Below are 27,006 nucleotides of genomic sequence, written 5' to 3'. Positions count from 1 at the left end.
TTTGCTAATTGTTGGCGGGGTGGCAGTGACAATAGGTTTTATGGTGATTGGCAGATTGCTTGGGGGAGGGGGAGTACAGAATTTTAGGGGAGTCCAACAAGATTATCTTGGTTTTTGGAATTGGGATGGAGATGGGAAGAGGTTTGAATAGTTTGGGAGATTAGGGATGGTAGGGAAACTGAATGGGAGAATTGGGATGACATTGGGATTGGACAGAATTGGGAGGAACGGGATAGGACAGGATCTGCATAGTGGACCATCAGAGAAAGGGGAAATCTCATAGGAGGGAATGTTGGACAACATGGTGCGTAGGAGGTAACGGAATGCTTGGGTAAAGTCAGTACCTTCGAGGGCTATGACATATGGAGCTAATGCAAGAGGAAGTGGAGTGTGGTGCTGGAAAAGCACAGTGGGTCAGGCATTCCTGATGAAGGGCTTATGTCCGAAACGTTGATTCTCCTGCTCTTCAGATGCTGCCTGACCTGCTGTGTTTTTCCAACACCACAGTCACGAATCTAATCTCCAGCATTTTCAGTGCTCACTTTTTTTCTCCCTGATGTAAGAGGAAGTAAATGAATGAGGAAGGATTGGTATGGAAGGGACCGGGTAGCTGTCATGGAGGGGTGGGCAGTATCAGAGAGATGGCATGCAGTTAGACATGTAAAAGATTGTATGTAATTCGATGTTATGTGAGGAAGTGAAATACATGGGGATAAGATGGGAGGAGGAGTTGAATTTATGGAGTAAAAGATATGAGGATAGGTTTAGATGGTATGGAGAAAGGGTAGTGACAGCATGAGGAGGGACAATTGTATGGTAAGTGCAAAACATTGACTTTAATGATGGAATTTGGAAAAAATGGTAATAATATGTTGCAAGGGACGCATTAAAGGGATAGAAATTCGGAGTGGGGTTGCAAAAGAAGGTGGGAGTGAAATGGAGGGGATGGGAATGGTAGAACTGAAAGAAATGGCACAGTTTTGAGATCAGAAGGATTGCAATTAAGCATGAACTAGCGTGTAAATAAAAATTCAAAGAAATATTGCTTCAATAAGTATAGTAATTGTTTTACGCGTCACTTCCAATACTTAGTAAATTTTCCTTGCTGAGTATCTAAAGGAAGGTGTATTGTAATATATGAAAATGCGTATATAAATGTAAGGTGTAAATTGAAAATGGTTGTAATATTTATTCTTTTTAAATGAGAAATGCGCTGGTAACGGTATCACTGTGTTGACAATACGTATTACAGTAGTGAGTTCTGAGACAACGTTAGTTAATGACAGCGCCATCCTTTATATTGCGGTCAGTGCAGGTATTTTACGCAACGGTGCGTCAAATCTACGGAAGTGACGTTAACAATATAGCGTAGACGGAAGTTTTTTTGGGGGAGATTGACAAAATTTTCACGTTAGTGATGGCAACGTTAGAGACAGTGCCTAAAGATTTACGGCATTTGCGAGCTTGTCTATTGTGTTCGTTGGTTAAAGTAAGTGTGGATAGAGGGTATGGTGCTCACTACTTCATTTAGATCGCGCTCGCTCGTATTCTGCTTTAATGTCCTCAGCGCGGGCTGATTGTTGGTGAGGCTCGGTTGCTTGCAGCTTCCGTTGTGAGTTGTATGGGGGCGTTTCTAACCATACTTCTTTCCGTACCGTTTATACGCAGTCAGAGGACAGAGTTCCAAACGGCTTCTGTGCGTACCCAAAAAAAGTTCAGCTCCAATAATAATGTACTAATGAAAACTAGCCTCCACTGAGGGCTTGACATTAAATCTACTGCCTCCAAGTAATAAGTAGGGCCTTGGGTATTGTTATAGACCAGAGAGACCTCTGGATTCGTGTAGTTACTCTTTGAAGTTGCATGTAGGCAGGGTGATTAAGAAGTGTAAAAAATGAGGTCTGCAGATGCTGGAGATCACAGCTGCAAATGTGTTGCTGGTCAAAGCACAGCAGGCCAGGCAGCATCTCAGGAATAGAAAATTCGATGTTTCGAGCATAAGCCCTTCATCATATTCCTGAGATGCTGCCTGGCCTGCTGTGCTTTGACCAGCAACACATTTGCAGCAGGGTGATTAAGAAAGTGTTTAGCACGCTTGACTTCATTGCTTGTACCTTTTGAGTGTAGGAGTTGGGATGTCATGTTGAGTTGTTCTGGACATTAGTGAGGCCTCGTCTGAAGTACGGTGTCCAATTTTGATTGCCCTGTTCTAGGAAGGATATTATTTAGCTAGAGAGGGTTCAGAAAGGATTTACAAGGATGTTGCTGGGAATGGAGGATTTGAGTTATAAGGAGAGGCTGGATGTGCTGGGATGCTTTTTCACTGGTGTTTAGGAGGTTGAGGGATGACTTTAAAAGCATATAAGAGTCATGAGGGCATAGATTGTGTGAATAGTCAATGCCTTATCCCCAGGGTAGGGGACTCCAAACCAAGGAGGTGAGAGGGGGGAAATTTAGAAGGGACCTAATCGGCAACTTTTTTTATGCAGAGCATGGTGTGTGTGTAATAGGGTGAACTGCCAGTGGAAGTGGTGGAAACTGGTACAATTACAACATTTAAAAAGCATCTGGATAGGTACATGAATAGGAAGGGTTTAGAGGGATATGGTCAAATGCTGGCAAATGGAACTCGATTAACTTAGGCATGCCTGGTTGCATGGACTGAAGAAAATAATACAACTGAATGAATTATGGATGCGGTAAATCAGAAACAAAAGTAGAAATTGTTGGAAAAGTTCAGCAGCTCTGGCAGCATCTGTGATGCGAAATCAGTTAAAGTTTTGAATTCAGTAACCTTTCCTTGGAGTTAGACCAATTTGCCTGTTTCATTGCTGAATGTCACTGTAAATGTCACTAAATGTTTGGAGGGATATGGGCCAAAGGTAGACAAGTGGAGCTAGTTTACTTTGGGATTATGGTCGGCATGGACTGGTTTGACCAAAAGGTCTGCTTCCATGGTGTGTGACGATGACTCCCTGACTAAATATTGGAGAAAAATTCAGTAGTTGAGTACGTTACTCCTCGAAAATTTGAAGCCAAAGGCCTTGTGTATGGCATAGAATGGAATTGCAATGTGTATGAACTTGCTATTAATTGAAATGCTGCTCTCATTAGCGCTCTAATTGTATTCTTTGTTGCGACTGTTCCTTTTAGTGATAGCACCAGCTTTTCAGTCAAAATTGAAATCGACCATTTTAAGCCTAAAAGGATGGAATGCGTAGGAGGAGACTCATCAATGTCTTTGACCCTTTGATCATTTTATCATTTGCCATTTGATCATTTTAATCTAATGTCTTGAATGTGGATAAATTACCTAGATCAAATGGACTACACCCTGGAATTTTGAGGGAGATAGCTGAAAAGGTAGTGGAGGTGTAAGTGGTGATCTTTCAGGAATTGCTAGAATCAGGAAGGTCCTAGAGGATTGGAAAATTGCTCGCATGACACCTCTCTTTTTAAAAAACAGAGTAAGGCAAAAGATGGAAAATTACCGACCGATTAGTCTAACCTCAATCGTGGGTAAGATCCTGGAATCCATTGTGAAAGATGAGATTTCTGAATACGTGGACGTGTATGGCAAAATAAGGCAAAGTCAGCATGGGTTCATCAAGGGGTGGTCATGCCTGACAAATCTTCTAGAATTCTTTGAGGAACTAATGAGCTGGTTAGACCAAGGAGAACCAGTGGGTGTTATCTACCTTGAATTTAAGAAGGCTTTTGAAATAGTGGCTTCACGGGAGGCGACTGAGTAAACTAAGGGTTCATGGTGTTAGGGGCAAAACGCTAACGTGAATAGAAGCCTAGCTGTTTGGCAGAAAGCAGAGAGTAGGGGGAAAAGGTTCCTTTCCTTTTCAGGATGGTAGACAGTGACAAGTGGTATTCCACAAGGCTCAGTGTTAAGACCACAACTTTTCACTTTATACATTAATGATCTAGATGAAGGAATAAAAAGCACTCTGGCTAAGTTTGCAGATAGGTGGAGGGGCAGCTAGCATTGAGGAGGCAGGAGGCTGCAGAAGGATTTAGACAGGCTAGGAGAGTGGGCAGAAAAGTGGCAAATAGAGTACACTGAGAAAGTGTGAGGTATTGCACTTTGGTAGGAAGAATAAGGCATGGACTGTTTTCTAAATGGGGAGAAAATTCAGAAGTCTGGATTGCAAAGAGACTTGGGAGTTCTAATCCAGGATTCTGTCAAGGTAACTTGCAGGTTGAGTCAGTAGTTAGAAGGCAAATGCAATGTTGGCATTTAGTTTGAGAGGACTTGAATGTAAAAACAGGGATGTATATCTGAGGCTCTGGTCAGACCACATTTGGAGTATTGTGTGCAGTTTTGGGCCCCATATCTCAGGAAGGATGTACTGGCCCTCAGAGGAGGTCCACGAGAGTTGTCCCAGGAATGAACAACTTAATGTACAAAGAGACTTTGGAGTGCAGGTTCATAGCTCCTTGAAAGTGGAGTCGCAGGTAGATAGGATAGTGAAGAAGGCGTTTGGTATGCTTTCCATTATTGGTCAGAGTAGTGGGTGGCACAGTGGTTAACACAGCTGCCTCACAGCATCAGAGACCCAAGTCAATTTCCACCTGAGGAGACTGACTGACTGTGTGGAGTTTGCACATTCTCCCTGTGTCTGCGTGGGTTTCCTCCGGGTGCTCCAGTTTCCTCAGCATGGAAGCAGACCCTTTGGTCCAACCCGTCCATGCAGACCAGATATCCCAACCCAAATTAGTTCCACCTGCCAGCACCTGGCCCAAATCCCTCCAAACCCTTCCTATTCATATACCCATCCAAATGCCTCTTAAATGTTGGAATTGTACCAGCCTCCACCACATCCTCTGGCAGCTCATTCCATACACGTAACACCCTCTGCGTGAAAAGGTTGCCTCTCAGGTCTCTTTTATATCTTTCTCCTCTCACCCTAAACCTATGCCCTCTAGTTTTGGACTCCCCAACCTCAGGGAAAAGACTTTGTCTATTTATCCTATCCATGCCCCTTATAATTTTGTAAACCTCTATAAGGTCACCCCTCAGCCTCCAACGCTCCAGGGAAAACAGCCCCAGTCTGCTCAACCTCTCCCTGTAGTTCAGATCCTTCAACTCTGGCAACATCCTTGTAAGTATTTTCTGAAGCTTTTCAAGTTTCACAACATCTTTCTGATAGGAAGGAGACCAGAATTTCATGCAATATTCCAACAGTGGCGTAACCAATGTCCTGTACAGCCGCAACATGACCTCCCAATGCCTATACTCAATACTCTAACCAATAAAGGAAAGCATACCAACGCCGCCTTCACTATCTTATCTACCTGCGACTCCGCTTTGAAGGAGCAATCAACCTGCACTCCAAGGTCTCTTTGTTCAGCAACACTTATACCATTAAGTGTATAAGTCCTGTTAAGATTAGCTTTCCCAAAATGCAGCACCTCGTATTTATCTGAATTAAACTCCATCTGCCACTTCTCAGCCCACTGGCCCATCTGATCAATCTGAAGTAACCCTCTTCATTGTTTACTACACCTCCAATTTTGGTGTCATCTGCAAACTTATTTAACTGTACCTCTTATGCTCGCATCCAAATCATTTACGTAAATGACAAAAATAGAGGTCCCAGCATCGATCCTTGTGGCACTCCACTGGTCACAGGCCTCCAGTCTGAAAAACAACTCCACCAGCAACCTCTGTCTTCTACCTTTGAGCCAGTTCTATATCCAAATGGCTAGTTCTCCTTGTATTCCATGAGATCTAACCTTGCTTATCTGTCTCCCATGGGGAACCTTGTTGAACACCTTACTGAAGTCCATATAGATCACATCTACTGCTCTGCCCTCATCAATCTTCTTTGTTACTTCTTCAAAAAACTCAACCAAGTTTGTGAGACATGATTTCCCACACACAAAGCCATGTTGACTATCCTGAATCAGTCCTTGCCTTTCCAAATACAAGTACATCCTGTCCCTCAGGATTCCCTCCAACAACTTGCCCACCATCGAGGTCAGGCTCACCGGTCTATAGTTCCCTGGCTTGTCTTTACTACCCTTCTTAAACAGTGGCACCACGTTTGCCAACCTCCAGTCTACTCTCCTCTCTACTGAATGTTGGGAAGATACCTCCATTGGTAGGAGAGACTATTTCCCTTAGAGTGAAGGGAAGAACCTTTTTAGAATGGAGATGAGGAGAAACTTCTTCAGCCACAAAGTGATGAATCTATGGAATTCATTGCCACAGAAGGCTGTGGAGGCCAGATTGAGTAAATTTAAGACTGAGATAGGTGGGTTCTTAAGTATTAAAGGTAAAAAGGAGAAAGTGGGAGAATGGGATTGAGAAACATATCAGCCATGATTGAATGGCAGAGCAGACTCGATGGGCTGAATGACCTAATTTCTGCTCCTATGTCTTATGATATTTGTCTTTATTTTTCTTCTGTTTTAAGACTATAGATCAGTTTGAGTATGATGGTTGCGATAACTGTGATTCCTACCTACAAATGAAGGGGAATCGAGAAATGGTGTATGACTGTACCAGTTCATCTTTTGATGGGTAAGTTAGTTCACACTTGTACAATTTTATAGGTGGGGGAGGGCAAGTAATAGTTTTTTTTAATTTGGGGAATGTGTTGGAAGAGGGTGTGGCATTTATTTGGAAAAGGTGGAGACTAGTCTTAATGAGCTGTTCTTGTTGCATTAATTAAAAGAACCATTGCAAGTATTTGAAGGGGGATGGGGGGTGTGGTGCAGATTAATGTAGTTCACAAAAAAAAATGGGATCTTGGTCTTTACCAATAGAAGATTAGTGCAGACAAAGCTGGAAACTTGCACTGAACTGTTATCAGCTGTTAGTTTGGCCCCAGTGAAGGACAGCATCCATTCTGGATACTGCAATTTAGGAAAGACATAAAGGCTTTGAAAATGGTATAGAACGCTTTCCTTGGTAAATGACTCTAGAACTTGGGCTTGCATCCAGAGTGAGGTAGTTAAGTTGACTACTAGATTTTAAAACGGACAAAACGTTATTCACAAAATTACCCAATGAAACACAGAACAGAAAAAAGAACCCCTACAGAGCTTAGTCTAGCCAACCTAGATTTAATTATGCTCTTCGGAATATACGCAACAGTCCCAATAAGCAAACCCCCTTAAAAACCAGTAATAATGGAACACGTGCTTACAGGTTGAAGTTAGGAGAGAGAGTTAGATAGATGGATGGATGTTCCACACAGCTCACTGTTGAACTCAACCAATTCTGGACTGAACTGCTCAGCTCAGCTAGAAAGCTGACCCCTCCCCTTTTTCATTTGTACAAATCGCTTCTAAAACATGACCACTTTGGCCTGAAGTCTCATCTGGCCAAAAGGCCCCTCAAAATCCTTTTCATCTCTGTACCAAACCAGACTGTTCGGAGCCTGGCCTGGTTTATTACCCCTCTGAAAAAAAAATCAAGGGCACAGTATCCTTGAGCCAAGGAACAGCTTTTAGATTAAAAAAAAGGACTAGCTTTGTGACACACATGATGGTAGTGTGAATCTAAAGGACAACTAAGGTTTTGAATTACTTTTGACTCTTGAGGAAGTAGATAACATTGTTTGTAGATGTTGCAGAATATAGCTGTTCATACTGTTCAAATATTTTTGTTTCTTCCAGGATTATTGCAATGATGAGTCCTGAAGACAGTTGGGTCTCTAAATGGCAGCGGATAAGTACGTTTAGAACGATCTTAGGCATGCTGACATATGATAATATTAAACTTAGGCATCACTTTAGTGGGATGGAGCAATAAATATCTCGGCAGTAGATTATGTACCATTCTCATGGTGTATCACTGATTATCCTGTCCTGTGCAAGTGCGTAAATAACACTTTATCCTACCTAGAAATTGTAAGTATGATTTTAGTAAGCAGCCTTGGTTTGTCAGTTGAATGTAATGCTTTGCTATAGTCAATTAGTGCAGATCTAAAAATAGATGCAAATCATTACCTACTTTTTGCTAAGTGTTCCATAATTCTTGAAAGTTCAGATTCCATGCACAGAAATTCTGTTGGACTTTGAACTACATTATGCTTTTTAAGTTTTCTAAAGCCTCACTTAAATGCCAAAACACTTCACTCTATTGCTCACAATCCTCTAAACTTGGCTGCTGTTGAGCTCCGTAAGGAGAACAGCACTGACCTTTAAGAGGACATTGTTTTCTTTCTTGCCTAATCTTTCCCATTGTCTCCTCTACTATTTTACTGATATAAAATAGCTAGCTGAAATAACTATTATTCATGTATAAACTTTGACTGTGTGAGCATGTGCAAGGCTGGCTGGGTGAGAGGAGAATCATTGTTATATGCAAGAGTCACTACTTAGCAGCCGTGAACAAGAACTGAGACTAATTTGCTACTCTAGTGAGGCAGTTTGAAACACTGCAGTCCATTTAAGGTAAGTACAAACTTGATGCCCTACTGCCCTGTATGGTTCAGCTATTATGAGGAGAATGTGCCTTTTAAAATTCCTTAATGGGTTCTAGGCATTGCAAATGCATGGAAACTTTCAAGTTCCCCTCCAAGCCACTCACCATCCTTACTTGGAACTGTATTGCTTTTTTTCATTGTTGCTGGGTAAAATCCTGAACTCCTTCCCTATTGGCATTGTTGAATTTTATCTGGGATTGCAGCAGTTCAAGAATAACAGCTCACGTCTCTCCAAGGGCAGCAAGGGATAAGTAATAAATGTTGGCTTAGACAACAATGCTCATATTCCATGAATGTTATTTTTAAAAAAATACCAATCTGGCTTGTCTTGCGAATGGTTCAGGTCTTGGGGACAAAGTAGATCAGTTATTCCTCTCCGAATTCCTCGTCTCTGATCTGCTTTTGTAACCTGCAATGCTTATATGGCTGTCCAGTTCAGTTTCTGGTTAATAGTAACCCTGACGATGCTGTTAGTGACGGATTCAGGAACAATACAATTGAACGTCAAGAGATAGTGGCTATGTTGTCTCTTGTTAGAGATAGATAGTTATTGGTAAAAATGTTACTTGCTGCTGATCAGCCCAAAGCCTAATTTTGTCCAAGTTTTGCAGCATATATTGAGGTGTTGCAGATTGTTCAGCACCAATCCCAATTAACAGCAAACTTCTGCCTTTTGAGCATATGATGAAAGAAAGGTCATTGAAACAGTCAAAAATGATTAGGTCTAGGACACTACCCTGTGGAACTCCTGCAGTGAAGTCCTGAGACTGAAATGATTGACCTTCAGTAATCAAGCCATCTTCCTTTATGTGAGGTACAAATCACAGAATCATAGAGTATAGAAGAAGCCCTTCGGTCCATTGAGTCTGCACCAACAAAAACTACTTGAAATCTACATTAGTCTCACTTTCCAGCACTTAACCCATAGCCTTGAATATTATGACATTTAAAGTGCTTATCCAAGTACTACTTTTAAAAGTTGTGATGTTTCCCAGCTCGAGTACTCTACGAGGCAGCGAGTTCTTGATTCCCATCACTTTGGGTAATTTTATTTTCAAATCTCCTTTAAACCTTCTGCTTTTCACCTTATTACAATTCTACCTATTTTTATTGACCTTTCAACTTTGATCCACCTTGTCCATGCCTCTTTATAATCTTCTAGATCTCTATCAGCTTCCCTGTCAGTGTTCTATACACTAAAGCAGGAACCCAAGGTCATCCATCCTCTCTTCGTAGTTGAACTGCTCCACTCCAGTGACATGCTAGTGAGTCTCCTCTGCACTCTTTCCAGTGCAATCACATCCTTCTAGTGACTAGAACTGCACATTAGTGCAGCTGTGCCCTCACCAGTGTTTTGAGGTGATGCCAAAAGACTTGATGGGGTCCAGAGATTCTGCTGAAGACTCCCAGAGCATCTCCTAATTGACACTGTATCACTATGCTGCCAAAGAGGAATGATTATGGTCATGTCTGATACATTGGAACGTATGTATGACTGTCAGGCTGTTGCTTGACTCGGCTGTAGGACAACCATCCCAACTTTCCCATAAGGATGGGTAGACAATGGTGTCTTTGTGATGTTGTTACTGAGCCTGGTTCAATGCCAGGTGTTCTGTTTGATTTCATTCTTGCGACTCTGTAGTGGTTTGATACAACTGAGTAGCTTGTGAGAGCATTTCACAGGTCCGTTTATAGTCATGTATAGGTTAGAGCAGTAAACATGGTAGGTTCACTTCTAGGGAAGTGAAGAGTCACTGGGCTCGAAAGGTTAACTCTGCTTACTCTCAGCAGATGCTGCCAGACCTGCTGAGATTTGCCAGCAATTTGTATTTCTTATTTCAAATTTCTAGTATCCAGAGCTTTGTTTTATTGCTCTGAAAGTACTGTCTGTTTGAGATCTAAGTTTATTTGTACAGGAACCAGTCAGAATGGAAATCATTTATTTTTATGTTGTAATTGTAATGTTCAAGCATTACTTGTTGGAAATTAGTGACCACGATCTGATTTTTAAGCTAATGCAAATGACAGTGACGAAACTTTACTTATGCATCATCTGAAACACTCGTAACTAGTTTACGCAAGGTAGTCCTCTATAACCTTACTTTTGCCTGAGTTGCTGTCTGATAACTTGTATCTATTACTTAATACAAGGTGTACCTACTTGTTTTTCAGGTAACTTCAAGCCAGGCATATATGCAGTATCAGTGACAGGCCGGTTACCCCAGGGTAAGAGATTATGTGATATTGTCATGGTTACATTTTTTTATTGTTTGGTCCTCACAAATATCAATGTATTCAGCTTGTTTCCACCCGATTGGACGAATGGCTTGTTTCTAGGCTGTGAATGTCATGCAATCCGAGAGGAATTTATTTCAAATGAGGCATTTCCAATTAGTCATTGATTCTCATGGATTAGAACTAAAATGTGGCAATTATATTCTGGAGTCTGCATCAACTTTGTAACAATTAGACACAGTATAGTACTGTACGTAACTTTTAATTTCAGGCACCTGTAACAGAAATTTAGCCAGATCGTGGTGAGAGAAGCTCTGCTCTGTGCAGAGCTTTGAAGAAAAGAGATCAGAGTCGAAGAGTGTGGTGCTGGAAAAGCACAGCTGGGTCAGGCAGTATCTGTGGAGCAAGAGAATTGACGTTTCAGGCATAAGCCCTTCATCAGGAATGAGGCTTGTGGGCCAAGGGGGCGCTGAGATAAATGGAAGGGGGGGGGGGTTGCCGGGGCGCAGAGGGGAGAAAGGTAGCTGGGGTTGTAAAGGGTAGCTGATGTGGGGTGAAAGTGGTAGGTCAGAGAGGAGATTAGGAAGGAAGATGGACAAGTAGGATAATTCAAGAGGGTGGTGTTGAGTTGGAAGCTTGGGACTGGGCTAAGGAGGGGGTGGAGAATGGGGAAACTAATGAAATCCACATTGACCCCATGTGGCTGGAGGTCCCAAGGTGGAAGATGAGGTGTTCTTCCTCCAGGCATCAGGTGCTTAGGGTTTGGCAGGCCCAGGACGTGCATGTCCTTAGTGGAGTGGGAGGGGAGTTGAAGTGTTCAGCCACAGAGTGGTGTGGTTGGTTAGTGTGGGTTTCCCAGTGATGTTCTCTAAGATGATCTGCATGTTGGTGTCCTAGTTCCCCAATGTGGAGGAGACCACCTCTGGTGCAACGGGCCACATCTATCCGCCATGACAACGGCCTCCAAGCCCTCCATTTCTTCCTCTCTTGCCAACCGAACCAGTACCCTTCCGCTAACACTCATTAACTGGCTGAACGGGTCCTCTCCCTCAACAGCTTCTCCTTTGAATCCTCTGACTTCATCCAGACTAAAGGGGTAGCCGTGGGCACCCACATGGGCCCCAGCTATGCCTGCCTCTTTATCGGATACATGAAACAGTCCATCTTCCACCGCTGCCTTTTTCCTATGTTACATCAATGACTGTATTGGTGCGAGCACAAGGAGGTTGTAAAGTTCATCAACTTCACCAACACCTTCCATCCTGACCTCCAGTTCACCTGGAGTATCTTAGACACCTCCCTACCTTTCCAAGGTCTTTCCATCTCCATCTCCGGTGACTGACTCAACACGGACATCTACTACAAACCCACTGACTCCCACAGCTACCTGGACTACACCTCTTCCCAGCTTGTCTCCTGTAAAAACACTTTCCTGTATTCCCAATTCCTCTGTTCTGCCGTATCTGTTCTCAGGAAGGCCAGTTTCACCATAGAGTATCCTAGATGGCCTCCTTCTTGAAAGACTGGAATTTCCACTCCCACATGGTTAACTCTGCCCTCCAATGTATCTCCTCCACTTCCCGCACCTCTGCCCTTGAACCTCACCCTCTCCAATTGCTACAAGGACAGAACCCCACCCCAGTCCTCATCTTCCACCCCACCAGTCTCCAACTACACCGCATCATCGTCTGCCATTTCTGCCACCTACAAACACACCCCACCGCCAGAGAGATATTTCCCCCTCTATCCCATCTGCATTTCAGAGAGACCATTCCCTCCAACTCCCTTGTCAGGTCCATGCCCCGTACCAACGCACCTTCCCCTGCCAACGCAAGAAGTGCAAAACCTGCTCCCACATCTCTTCTCCCCTGCCCCCCAATCACCTCTATTCAAGACCCACAAAGGATTCTTCCACATCTGACAGAAATTTACCTGTACTTCCACATGTCATCTACTGCATCCATTGCACCCAATGTGACCTCCTCTACATTGAGAGACAGGACGCCAACTTGCAGGTCATTTCAGAGAACATCTTTGGGACACCCACACTGACCAGCCCCACTGCCCTATGGCTGAACACTTCACTCCACCCTCCCACTCCACATAGACATGCAGGTCCTGGGCCGCCTCCATCAGTAAACCCTAACCACCTGACACCTGGAGGAAGAACATTTCATCTTCTGCATTGGGATCCTGCAATCACATGCAATCATTGTGGATTTCACCAGTTTACTCAGCTCTTCCCTTAGCCCCAGCTTATGCCAGTCCCTGCCCTTTTGAACTGTCCAACCTATCACCTTCACCCCCACCTTCATTGACCTATCGCATTCCCAGCTTCCTTCATCCCCAGGCCCAACCCCTCCCATTTATCTCTCAGCCCCTTTGGCCCACAAGCCTCCGTCCTGATGAAGGGCTTATGCCTGAATCGTTGGTTCTCATGTTCCTCGGATGCTGCCTGATTTGCTGTGCTTTCTGTAGCACCACACTTTGACTCCGTGCATAGCATGGGGTGATCTACTCTGTTGTTGCCGAGTTTAGTTGGAAGGCAGCCTTAAATAGAGTTGCAGGAATCATTGTGTTATACCAGAAATACATGTGCTAGATAATGTCCCAACTGCTGCTATACTCAGAGTTGCCACACAAGTGGATGGGGTTGTTAAAAAAGCATATGATGTTTCGACTTTCATTAACAGGGGGATCGAGTTTAAGAGCTGCGAGGTTTTGCTACAGCTCTACAAGTCCCTGGTGAGAACACGTTTGGAATATGGTGTCCAGTTCCAGTCACCCTACTATAGGAAAGATACAGAGGCTTTGGAGAGGGTGCAATGAAGGTTTACCAAGATGCTGCCTGGACTGAAGGGTTTGTCTTATAAAGAGAGGTTGACTAAGCTCAGATGCTCCTCTCTGAGAGGAGGAGGAAGAGAGGTGACCTGATCGAGGTATACAAGATAATGAGGGGCATGGATGGAGTCAATGGCCAGACACTTTTCCCCAGGGCAGGATTGATTGGCACAAGGGGTCATAGTTTTAAGATACTAGGAGGAAGGTATAGAGGGGACATCGCAGGTAGGTTCTTTACGCAGAGAGTTGTGAATGCCCTGGAATGTGTTGTCAGTGGTGGTGGTGAAAGCAGAGTCATTAGGGACATTTAAGCAACTGCTGGACATGCACATGGATAGCAGTGAATTGAAGGATACATAGGTTAGGTTATTTTATTTTTCATTAGGATTAATCCTTGGCACAACATCTGTACTTTTCCTGTACAGAATAATATCTTGAAACTTTTTCAACTCGTAAAAAATAACCTGGAAAAGCTTAAGAGAAGTCTAAAATTGTTAATTTGCTTTCACATTCTTAAACAAAATAACTTTGACTTTACAGTGTCCTAATGTGTTTGCTGGTTCCACCTTTCCAGAAGATTAGAGAAATACAAATGAGGTCTGATTTCTAGCTTGTGTAGCAAAGTAATGCACTTTCCAGCTTATGATGTCACATGATTAGGTTTCAGCTCATAAAAAAAATCCAGGGTTTTGCTGAAGACTGTCGCCAGTGCCACTGAACCCAGTATCATTATAGGTTGCAAAAATTCCCTAATAAAAGCAGCGCTCACTCCTGATGCGTACCAGAAGCTCAGACTTGGAGTGGGGCTTGAACTCTTGTCCTTCTGTCACTGTGGAAGAAGACCATCTATTGAACCAAGCTGTTTTTTGTTTTTATTCCTAATATCCAGTGATCGATCGAAGCATTTCACAGCATTAATAAAGAAATTCCAATTTTTAAAATTATATCAATTAATTAATTGCATTTAATTTCTGCCAGGTGCCCTGATTGGATTTGAATCCATGTCTTTTGTGCATTAGCTTGGGCCTATTCCTGTGACATTTCCAGTATGTCACCATCTCCCTTTTATAGGGGAGTACAATGACACCTTTGGTGATGTACTCCCGTAATTCTCCTTAGGTTTGGGAGTAGATCTGAAATATCAGTTGGTGCAATTGATCATACAATAAACCTGTTGTTTTGTTCTCTAGTGGCTTGACTTGTGAATCTGCACGCATTCACGGTTTCATCTCACTCTGTTTACAGGTATTGTAAGGGAATTGAAGAGTCGAGGTGTGATCTACAAATCAAGAGATACTGCTATCAAATCTTAATGGCTCGACTTTGCTGTCAAAATTATTACTAATGATTGTTTCCAGCTAGGTTTCACCATTTCTTATTTGTAACTAGACTATTTTAGTTCTTTATTGCAGATATATTGCAATGCATTTATGTATCACTGAATTGTTTTTCTTTTCTCCAAGAAAGAGTACACTAGTTCATATTTTTTAACTTTAATTTGACTGTTTAGTGCTGATTGCAGTGAAATTCTACTATGTAAATGGGAAGTATCAAGTGTTTAGGTATCTACAATCCCAAAACTACTTTGGGGAGAAACGAAAGTTGAAGAATGGATTTGCTAGTATTTATTGAAGAATTGAGAACTCACAAGATGCTGTATAAATTCAAGGATTGTATAAAGATTTGTACTTCAGGTGTCCGTTGCTGTAGTTGTGGGTATGTTAGCTTAACTGGGAAATTGATTTGCCGACATTTTGTTCCCTGTCTAGGTGACATCTTCAGTGCTTTGGAGCCTCCTGTGAAGTGCTGCTCAACTGTCTCTTCTGGAAATTATTTGATTCTGTTCCTGCTGTTTCTGTCTGCCAGTTCCAATTGTTTGTTGTATTGGTTGGTATATGCCCTATGTACTGAAGTACAGCAGCACTTCACAGGAGGCTCCAAAGCACTGAAGATGTCAACTGGACAGGGGATAAAGTCTGCAAATTGACTTCCCAACTCGACGATCGTACCCACAACTATGGTATGTTGTTTAAATTTCAAAGGCTTGCACTCTTCTTTTTGTATGCTGTTTCATGTGCAGCAATACTTTTTGGAGAATATTTTAATAAGGAGGAAAATGAAATAATAAAACAACCCAAAATATTCATCAAGTCTCAACAATAGTTCAGTTGGTAGCTTTCTCACCTATAATGGCTTGAACAGAAAAATCAAGGCTGACACTAGTGAAATACTGCTGAAGTGAGATACTACACAGGGAGTCTGCGTGCTTAAGTGATTGTAAAAATCCTACGGTACTATTTTGAAGTATGGCGAAGTTGTTCCCATTGTCACGGTGAGTGTTTATCCACAAATTAACACCAAAAACAGTTTGTTGGGTCATTATCATTTTGCTGTGTACGGGAATTTCATAGATTACAACAATGTCTACATGTGAAGAGTACTTTTGTGGTTGTGAAAACTGCTATATAAATGCAAGACTCTTTCTCTCTCTAAATAGCACATTTTAATGTGGTGCAACCTTTCAGTTCCCTTCAGAGTACTGTTACTGAGCAAAAATTAATAGTTGCATGAAATATTTTGATCAGAAAGGTAAGTTTTTATTTAAAAGCCTTTTTAAAAAGTGCTTTGAGGCTGAGAGTCTTCAAGAAAATGTCAGATTTAGAGCCTAGGAAACTAAAGGCCTGTGTCAATGGCAGAGCATTTAAATTGCGGATGAGCTGGAGACCAGAAATAGCGGAGTACATATATCTTGAAAGGTTTGTAGGACTGGAGGACACTACAGGATAAGAATAGATGTGGAAACAAGGCTGAGACTTTTTAAGATTAAAGTTTTGGTTAAACAAATAGTTTGTCAGTGGGTATCAGTTTGGGTGAATGAAACGAAGGATGTGGGTAGCAGAATTTCGAGTCTCCTAATGTTTTGTTTCTGAGCTCTTACTTTGTCAGCACAAAAGTTTGTATCTTATCAGTTCATGTTCTCCTTTGAACAATATATTAATTTTACTTGTCTTTGCTGTTTAACCTTTTAAAATCAGCAAAGGATTGTGATGTCATAAATAAAGTATTTATTTTAATCTGGATCTACACACTTGTATTTTCAATTAGAATTATGTCAGAGCATGTGCTGACAACTTGTGTTTATTAAAGAAACTTGAAAGTTCAATGTGGCACCTGTATTTTCAGTACTGCGTGCATCTTTGGGATCCAAAATGATGACTGCTTTGTGCTGCTTCAGTTTGGATAGGTCTTTAGTGTAATTGTTGGGATTGTATACTGCAAATATGCAGCACTGGGGGATTGTGATGTCAGTCGGTGTTTTTACTTCATTGTTGCACATTTCTGTAGAGAAACTGCATTAAATTCAGACTTGAAAGTGGTGGGAAAATAACAAAGGGAACAACTAAGTAGGTGGAAGAGCAAGAGAAAATGAATAACTATGGTCCAAAGTCAGTGGCGTGGAATGGAACAAGAAGAGATTAACCTAGCGGAGGTATGAAGGGCAGGATCACGAACAGTTGCGATCCAGAAGGAAAAAATAACTAGCAAATGAAAAGGAAACTAAATTTGGACAGAGGTTATAATCTCTAAAACTGTTGCATGTAGTGGGCTGGAAAGTAACCTTCTGAATATGAGTTTAGAGATGTTTCAATTTACGTTTTTTTAAATTCACAATTTTGAGAGATTACTATTTTTTAAAAAAAAGCCTTTGCATTCTTAAAATACTTTACAGCCAATAGGGTACTTCTGAAGTATAGTTGTTGTTTGAAAATTGAAAAGAGGCAATTTACACAGCAAGACCAACAAACAATATTAAGATAATGATCAGAAAATGTTTAAAGGATAAAGACGCAGTACAACACATGGACAAAACCAACGCCATCTACAAAATTCCATGCAAGTACTGCCACAAACACTGCACAGGACAAACACTAAGAAAGTTAGCCACCAGGATACACGAACACCAGCTGGCCACGAAAAGATACGACCCTCTCTCCCTTGTAACCCTACACATTGATGAAAAAAAACCACCATTTCGACTGGGACAACACGTCTATTCTGGGACAGGCTAAGCAAAGACATACCAGGGAATTCCTAGAGGCCTGGCACTCCAACCACAACGCCATAAACAAACACGTAGATCTAGATGCCATCTATCAACCCCTCAGAAAACGAATAGGAAATGACATCACCACAAACCCGAGGAACCCCATCCAGGAGAAAGATATAAATAGAAAGCAGGAGACAACAGCTTTGCTTCACTTGGAGGTCGCCACTGATGATGTTACCTAGCCAGGTAATGAAACGTCTGTGTATCAAACCTACAGCTCAGCGAGCAAACCTACACCCTAAATCTCAACCTGAGCTACAAACCTTGCAAAGGATGAATATTGGTTTTGATGCAAGGGAAAGTTACCTGTTGTTCTTCCAGTGTTGTAGGTTTTTTAACAGGGTTAAATAGGATTTTGACTTGATGTCACTTCTGAAAGATAGCAGCTCCTACACTGAAGCAATTTGTTGCACCAATGTCAGCTTGATGAAGAGCTTTTGCTCAAAGCATCGACTCTCCTGCTCCTCGGATGCTGCCTGACTGGCCGTGCTTTTCCAGTGCCACACTCATTCTGACTAGAATGTCAGCCAAGATATGCACTTTACTGGAATAGAGCTTTACAGTAATTATAACCTCGTATCTCGTGAGTGTTATGATTCCTATCCTTTATAGCATGCATAGAAAACTGCGTTATAAGACATCAGTGTCTTCATAGGATTTTAATAATTTCATCATTGTTCAGATTAGAAACGCTCAGTGCTTATTGAAGAGCAGAATCGCACCAAGTGTACTATCTATGATTAGCCACTGGGGGTAGTAGTGGAGCTGTCATTCACACAGCTGAGATGCTTGGCTTTCAAGAACCATAACCAACTTCCTCTGGGCTGTGTATGACTATAGTCAGTGGAGGCGTTTTCCTGGATTCCAGTTAACTTCAGTTTTACTAGGCCTCCTTTCTGTCGCATTCGGTCAAATGCTGCCTTAATATCACCTCATCTCTTTTGACAATGTTTTGACCTAAGGCTGTAATGAGGGCTGGAGCTGAGTAACCTTCCACATTTGGTGAGCAAGTTTTTTTTTTGCTGACTGAGTGCCACCATCAACAATCCTTTCAGTCTGTTTTGAGAGTAGACTATTCTGGCTGTGATTGGCCAGATAGCATTTGCTTTGCTCTTGTGAACATGACATACCAAGGCAATTTTCAACATTGTTAGTAAAAGCTAGTTTGTAGTTGCACTATAATGAGCTTGTGTGGCTGAATGGCTATTTTTGGAGCACAAGACTTCAGTATTCCGCTGAAATGTTAGCAGCGTCCTTAGTCTTTGCATATAATGTTTTCAACCACTTATAAAACTATAGCCTGTCAAAATCCATATTATGTTCCTAACTGAAATTAGAGAACTAAACAACTAGATGGATTAAATGACTGCTGCATTCTTGAGAAAATGCAAAAACCAGTGTCTAGAGATGATAACCTATTTTAGGCTGATAGTTATTCAGCGTAAGTATCATGTTCTTTAGCATTTGGCGTTTATGATTGGAGGCTCCCAAGCACTAAGGATGTCACCTAGAAAGGGGACGAAACGTTTGCAACAAAAACTCCCAGCTCTGCGAACAGAACCACAACAACGAGCATCTGAGCTACAAATCTTCTCCCAAACTTTGAATTTGGCCTTTTGTTTTTGATTCTGCAGTATTTTATTTGTAAATTAACCTAAGTTAACTGTTTTATTTGCATAAAATGTAATCTTGTTGCCTTACCAGATTTTCCAGTCAACAATTTTAAATGAATTACTTGACCTAGGATATGTGAACTCAAATAGCCAAATATGCATTGACAGGTTTCAATTCCATGTACAGAAACTGATCAAACCACTAAGAAAATGCTGAATTTTAAGACACGATTGGCAAATTGCCTGTTTGAATTTTGTTTAGGATTTCAGTTAAAAGGAAATTACAGTTTATTTATTTACAGTACCCTTTTCATGCACTATGTGGCACCATTATTCTAAAAGTCACTGAGTGTTTGCTATAAGTTTCAAGGCATGAGGTGAATGTTTGCAGAAACCTAAAGAAATTATACACAGGAGAGATATGAGAATTTTCTTTTCTTCCCCACCCACCCACCATGCAACCACATAGATATTTTTAAGGAGGAATGTTTTAACTTTGAAGAACAGATGCAAAACAGCCTTCCTAGTATGGTTAAATCGAAAGGAGTCCAAGTTAATTTTTCAGGTGCAAATAAACGCAATGCCCATTCCTCATCTTCCACCAACTCCTCCACACACCCTCCCCCCCCCCCCCCCCCCCCCCCCCAACCCCGGATCCCATCACCACATGTGCAGACCTAATGACAAAAATAAGTAGCATGCACAGCAATCTTTTGAGAATTGAAAAGTAATTATTAAACTCTTCCTTTTGAGAAGGTTTTTGGAAGCATTGCAGGCCTGAAAATTACCTTTGGCTGGCTGAAAGAAAAATAATAGAGGTTTCTTGTGATGAAATCTGATATTGGCACTATTGTAAATTATTCAAAATTTTCAATTCTGAATGTTTTCAGGTACGTTTGCTCTCTATTATCCCTTTTAAGGACATAGCTGTTTTTTTGCAGTAACCATTTGCCAGTTATATGTAGCTGAGAATGAACTTTTGGTCCTCGCTATATCAATATCTAAATTTTCTGTGCTGTAATCTTAAGTGCTTGAAAGTTATTTTTAGTTCCACGTAACTTTGAAGGGTCTCTGGACTCAAATGTTAAGTCTGCTTTCTCTCCGTAGATGCTGCCAGCCCTGCTGAGTTCCTCCAACAATTTCTGTATCTGTTTATCCCTAATTCAATACTAATTGGTAAATACGATCAGATCATAGAATGGTAGGTGTGGAAAATATGTTCTTGAATTTGGAGGAATGTTTTTTTTAATGGTATATTGGGTCAGACTTACAACAGGTCTGGGTTAAACCTTGTGGGAAACGTTTGATGCTAATATAAGTACCAGTGTTCCATTCCTCAGAGATGACATTCTTCACTTTGTGTGCAAAAATAAAGAAACAAGTTCCTCTTCCTGCAACTTGCTTCGAATTATTCATTCTTGTGCATATACAACAATGAGGTTGCAGGCCTTGTTTAAATTTTTCTGTTGGTTGCTCCTTTGGGTTTTGCACTTTAATCCCATGTTCATAATCTTTGGCCGCACAGTAAAGTGTGGGAAGATGGGATGAGCTGGCTTTTGGGTCTGCTCCTGGGCCTGACCAAGGTAATCATTAAGCAGTCCAGGGATGAGGCCACAGAAAGTGTTAGACCTGACTGCTCTCTTCTGAGGTTATGGCTGATATTAGTGTAAATAAAAACAGCTGAAACAGACATAATTGGGTGATAACTTGAACAAAGAGGAAATTGCACTACCCTTTGAGTAGTGTGTATAATTGCTCATTTACAGTGAGACATGGGTGATTTTTGTAACAATTTTACAAAAAAAGTGCTGAGTTCTGAAAGACTCGTATAGTTCTGCCCTTCCTTTGAGCTAGGAGGCCTTGGTTTAAGACCCACTTGCCCCAGAGGTATGTAATGGCATCTCTGAACAGGTTTGTTAGAAAATATATAAACTAACAAATATTGTGGAGGTGGACTCCCAGATCAATTTAAGACATCTGTTCAGGGTGGATGAGTTGGACTGAACGGTATATTTCTGTGCGGTATAACTCTGATTCATCTCCAATCTAGGTAGTGACCCAAGTATGGATGTCCTGGGGAGTACTACAAACCAGTGAATGTTAGGAACAAACTGGGCTGCAGACAGTATTCAAGGTCAAAGCAGAGACTAAGAATTAGAATAACTGAAGGTTTGGAAGATGACTAAATGTGAAATCCAGCCAAGCATTCCAAAAGACAAAGAGACTGCATGAAGATTCTGCAGAGGGATATTGACAGGTTGAGAGTGGGTTTAAAAAAAACCTGATATATGTAATATGATGTGAAGAAATTAGGTTATGCACTATTGACAGGAAGAATAGAGGCATAGAATACTTTAAACAAGAAGACTGCAAAAAGCTATAGAACTGAAGGATTTGGCAGTCCATGTCCAAGCTAGCATTCAAGCTCATCAATAATAGGAAAGGTGAATGGAATGTTGACCTTATTTCAAAGGCAATGGAGTATAAAAGTAGGACGGTTTTGGTAAAATGACCCAAGCCATTAGTCAAACCTTACCCGGAATACTGAATGGTTGGGGCCCCTTATCTAAAGGTAGACTAAAATTGGAGGCAGGCTGATAGTAGGTAGGGAGAGAGTGTCTTTATGGGGAGAAGTTGAGTAAATTGTACTTGTACTTGTTGGAATATGGCAGAATGAGAGGTGACCTTATTGAAACCTAGAGGATTTTTCGGGGATTTGACAAGTTAAACATGGAGAGGTTATTTCCTTTTATAGCGGAGTCCAGGGCCAAAGGGTGTAATCTCAGTAAGGGATTGCACATTTAAGATAGAGATAAGGCGGAATTTCATCTCTTGAGGATAGTGAATCCCTGGAATTCTTTATCTGAGAGCTGTTAATCAAGGGTTATGGGGAAAGGTGGGAAAATGGAGTTGACGGCTATATTAGATTAATTGTGAATATGACCACAGCCATTGGAGGGTGAAGCAGACTTGATGGTCCAAATTGCATACTTCAGCTCTTTCACCTTAATGTTCTATGGAAGACTACACCTGCATCAACTCAAAAGGTAGCACAGATCTACCTGGTCAAACATACACCAGTTTTTTCTGCAGAACCTGTGTAGCAATCAAAAGACTGGAAAGGAGGAGGAAGTTTCCAACCTACTACAGTGAAGGCATAATGGGGCTTACTCAGGAGATCAAGCCAAGATCTGTACGGAATGCTACTTAATTTCTGGGGAGGTGAAGGCATCTTAAGAAGTTCACCTATTTAACAAGGAATGTATTGGCTTTGTAGAGAGTTCAAAACAGATTCACTAAACTGATTCCTGGGATGAAGTAGTTGATTTATCAAGAATAACCATTTAGGTCTTTTTTTTCTGAGTGGCAGACAATGACTGATGGGGGACTGCGGGGATCAATGTTGGTCCCAGGTTTTTATAATTTATTTTAATGATTTTAAATTAGGGAACTAAATGTAATATATCCAAGGTTGCATATGACACAAAGCTGGGTAGGGCGATAAGCTACGAAGAGGATAGAGGTACTTTGCTGTGATTTGGATACGTTGAGTAATTGGGCAAATTCATGCCAAATGCAGTATAATATCTGTAAATATTATCTACTTTGGGAGCAAAAACAGAAAGGCAGATTATTATCTAAACAGATAATAGAGAGGTGGCAATGAGACCTGAATATCTTGTACACCAGTTACTGAAAGTAAGTGCACAGGTGCTAAAAAGGGCAAATGGTATATTAGCCTTCATAGTGAAAAGGATTCAAGTGAAAGAGCAGGGAATGTCTTGCTTTAATTGTCCAGAGCCTTAGTAAGACCATACCTGGAGTATAGGCATTCTTCTATAAAGCCGTAGTTGCATTCCAGCAAAATCAAAAATCGCTTAATATAAATAATAGGGCCAATGGGAAATGTGAGGTTAGGGGCAAACGAGCAAAATATACCACTCTCACTCACTCAAATCTAACAAGTGTTATAGCACAGCCTGAATGAAGGTATAAACCATATTTATCAATGAACCAAAAGTAAATTTGACACAGTACATTTAAAAAATATTGTTAATGCAGGGACAGAGGGTCATCAGGTGCATATGGTAGGCTCCCTCATTTCAGTTTAAGTGAGCTATATTGTGTATTCTCTCCTTATGCTCAAAATGCTTAATAACATTTTAGGCCGCAGGATGGTCCAGTGGTTAGCACTGCCGCCTCAGCACCAGGGTCCCATGTTCGAGTCCAGCCTTGGGTGACTGTGTGGAGTTTGCACATTCACCCTGTGTCTTTGTGGGTTTCCTCCCACAGCCCAAACATATGCAGGTCAGGTGAATTGGCCATGCTAAATTGTCCATACTGTTAGGTGCATTTGTCAGAGGGAAATGGGTCTGGGTGGGTTACTCTAGAGAGGGTCAGTGTGGACTTGTTGGGCCGAAGGGCCTGTTTCCACACTGTAGGGAATCTAATCTAATCAATATCCAGCTTCTCTTCCAGTGTTATCGTCTTTCTTCTGCATTCACCACCTCCAATTTTATCACCAGTATGCTTCTTGCTAAGATTCTTCTTGAAATGCCCTTCAGATTTAGATTACTTACAGTGTGGAAACAGGCCCTTCGGCCCAACAAGTCCACACCGACCTGCCGAAGCGCAACCCACCCATACCCCACATTTACCCCTGCCCCTAACACTATGGGCAATTTAGCATGGCCAATTCATCTAACCTGCACATCTTTGGACTGTGGGAGGAAACCGGAGCACCCGGAGGAAACCCACGCAGACACAGGGAGAACGTGCAAACTCCACACAGTCAGTCGCCTGAGGCGGGAATTGAACCCGGGTACTCTGGCGCATGTGAGGCAGCAGTGCTAACCACTGTGCCACCGTGCCGCCCAAAGCAAAGACAAGAGATTCACATTCCATTAACCTGCTTTTGAACTTGGGTAGGCATTGGGTGCACCATTCCTGGAAACACTGCAATACTAGGCTGATACATGGAGAGGACAGAGCAAGCCCTTAAGCCATCTCCCTGCTCCAAAAATCCATTGAATACAAACACTCCCACCTTCGGGAGATATCAGTGATTTAAACTGATAAGAACAGAAACTACACATATTCTGAGCCAAAAGGCCCGAAAAATCCTCTAGGTTTCAATAAGGTCACCTCTCATTCTGCCATATTCTAACAAGTACAAGTCCAATTTACTCAACTTCTCCCCATAAAGAGACTCTCTCCCTACCTACTATCAGCCTGCCTCCAATTTTAGTCTACCCTTAGATAAGGGGCCCCAACCATTCAGTATTCCAGGTAAGGTTTGACTAATGGCTTGGGTCATTTTACCAAAACCTTCCTACTTTTATACTCCATTGCCTTGGAACAAAGTGCGTCAGTGAGCTGGGGTATTAATAATTCTCTCCTAGCCATCATGATGGCAGGTAAAGGACTATCTTGCTTTGAATGCCAGAAGTTTGCTAGCCAGCAAGGTAGTGAAAAAGAAACAGGACCAAGGAACTGTCTCTCAATTTCAATACTGTCAGCTACTGTTGAAAGGAAACAGGAGCAAAGAATTTCAGCTAACCTGCAGAGCCAGGGGTCCTGAAAATGATTGATCAGCTATCATTGTTTCACTATTCACTTTTCACAAATGATCACACAGATGGCAATTTGTATCTTCATAAACTTTTTAGACTCATTGCTCAATTCTAATCTGCCTGTATGTAAGTGTCGAGTATCTAATAAACTCTGTCTCTTGTTAATTCAAGGAAACCTGAATACATTTGTTCCTTTTTTAAAAAAAACCAAATTGAATTGATTTGGCAGCAAGCTGTCCACAAGAGTGTGAATCCCTTGTGAATTAATCTGGTTGTGACCAGCTGAGGGCTGGGTGAATAAAGAAGGGGAGTCAGTTAAATCCTCCTCACCTGGGATTTTGGCAATTTGGGGTATCCCATCTGGAGCAATAATCAAGTGGGAACCTCAGCCTGTGTCTGCTTATAACAAATTGGATGCTTGTGGCTGTGAATTGACCTTCCATATGAAACAAAAGAATTAGAGTGAGCTAGTTAGTGTAGGAGGTCTGTTGTCAAATATTCTAGACAAGATAATGGCAGGCTGATTGCATAGTACACCTAGGCAGCCTCTTGTCTATCATGAAACATGGGTAAGCACACTGAGACCAATTGGAAGTCCCTTTCTAGACAATGCAGTCAGCTTACGCAGTGCTCCATTTTGCAAAGACCCACCTAGGATGGGTAGTGGTTAAGGCTGTAAAAGTAAAACTGTAGCAAAATTCCCCACTCCCACAGTAAAACAGGAAATTATGAGGTTCATGAGAATATATGGATTGTAGTGAAACTTTGCCTGAAGATTCAGCAGAGTAACTGCACCACTAACAGACCTAATACAGAAAACACAAAGGTAGCATGGACTGGGACAGGTCAGTCAGCTTTTGGAAAAGCTGAAGACTATTTTAATTAGCCACCCTTTTCTTGCAGCTCCAAACTTGAACGAAACACTAAAATACCAAGTAACATTGGGGTAGAACTGTCCTCTTTCAGGAAGTTGAAACTGGGATAGAGAGACCAATCATGTATTTTCTCCAAAATACTAAATAAGCATCAAAATGTTATTCCACAGTAGAAAAGAAAACTTTATTCCTGGCTCTGAAACACTTTGAGATCTATTTCTGAAATGTGTACAAATAGACTACTACAACTACAGATAGTCTATACTGACTACAATTCTTTAACTTTTGTAGAAAGGTTTATGACCCAGAACTTGAGATCATTCTATTCGAATTTGATCCTTCAACCATACCACCAAAAAATCACTTGCATTGTTAGGAAATGAAGATGATTGGAGACCCCCTGTCCAGAAGCTAGAGAAAATGAGTTTCATTTCATTCATGCTCCATGGGTCTTTACTCTGGATCAACTATGGACATCTCCAACTTTAATAGCAACATGTGATTTATTGAATATAAGAGAACTGATACAACCTAAATGATTGAAATTCAGTGGCTGCCTGGGAGGGACACCCTGGAATGTCATGTTCTACCTGAAGAGGTATTAAGGAAGATTAAATAGGATCTGCTTTAAGTGGAGTAATGCAATACAAAATTATCTGTAATCACCTGGGAATTATCTCAGACTGTGAACATGGTGGAAAAAAAGGCAGCACTTTGGGCAAGATACGTGTTTGATATTTTCTCCTTTAAGGAATTCACAAGAACACGGATTAAATACCAGTTCAATTCAGGTCTGTATATCTAAGTGTGCTGGGGTGCTCGTGTATGCCAGTGAGTTAGGGCATTGCCTGTGTTGAAGCACTGGGTATTGTGTGTACCAGCCTGCATTTAAGTACCGTTGAGCTTTGAATAACTTAAAGTAACCACCTACTAACCACCCTGCATTGTAGGTAAATGACTCGCTTGCATAAAATGTTGGAGGTCAGCTAGCCAGTAAGCCCCAGTGATATGAAACGAGACAAGATGCTCTCTCTCCATCACTCTGCAGGCTGCCAGCTAACCACCATCAAAGGAAACAGGACAAAGGAATTTCAATTAACCTGCAAAGCCCAGAATTCCAAAATTGATCACTTAACTATCAACTTTCCCCAATCTACTCTTCACAGATGACCAACAGAGACTGATCTGTTTATCTTTTAACCTTTATCTTTTTTTGGTTTCACTTCTCATTTCTAATCTGTGTTTATGTATATTACATTGTTATGTTTTCTCATGTTTAGTAACGAATCAACTCTCTGTTTTGTTAGCTCAAGA

The 27,006-nt window shown here is 41.5% G+C and overlaps 1 protein-coding gene and 1 non-coding gene across 2 annotated transcripts; one reads left to right on the top strand and one right to left on the bottom strand.

Moving 5' to 3' along the window:
* The first annotated feature begins 1,359 nt into the window (after nucleotides 1–1,359).
* Nucleotides 1,360–16,603, top strand: supt4h1 (SPT4 homolog, DSIF elongation factor subunit). The gene is made up of 5 exons (XM_060847954.1): nucleotides 1,360–1,489; nucleotides 6,429–6,535; nucleotides 7,636–7,691; nucleotides 10,620–10,673; nucleotides 14,769–16,603. Exons 1-5 carry the CDS (start codon nucleotides 1,418–1,420, stop codon nucleotides 14,834–14,836), a joined length of 357 nt encoding a protein of 118 aa, XP_060703937.1. The 5' UTR covers nucleotides 1,360–1,417; the 3' UTR covers nucleotides 14,837–16,603.
* A 7,572-nt stretch (nucleotides 16,604–24,175) lies between these two features.
* On the bottom strand, nucleotides 24,176–24,366 carry LOC132830614 (U2 spliceosomal RNA). Its single transcript, XR_009646397.1, has one exon. It is a non-coding gene; the product is annotated as a U2 spliceosomal RNA (small nuclear RNA).
* Between the last annotated feature and the right edge of the window lie 2,640 nt (nucleotides 24,367–27,006).

Source organism: Hemiscyllium ocellatum, chromosome 31 (genome assembly GCF_020745735.1).
Source record: "Hemiscyllium ocellatum isolate sHemOce1 chromosome 31, sHemOce1.pat.X.cur, whole genome shotgun sequence".
In the NCBI taxonomy this organism is placed as follows: Eukaryota; Metazoa; Chordata; class Chondrichthyes; order Orectolobiformes; family Hemiscylliidae; genus Hemiscyllium; species Hemiscyllium ocellatum.
The sequence above is the reverse complement of the archived record's forward strand: the minus strand, read 5'-3'. Positions and strand labels throughout refer to the sequence as shown.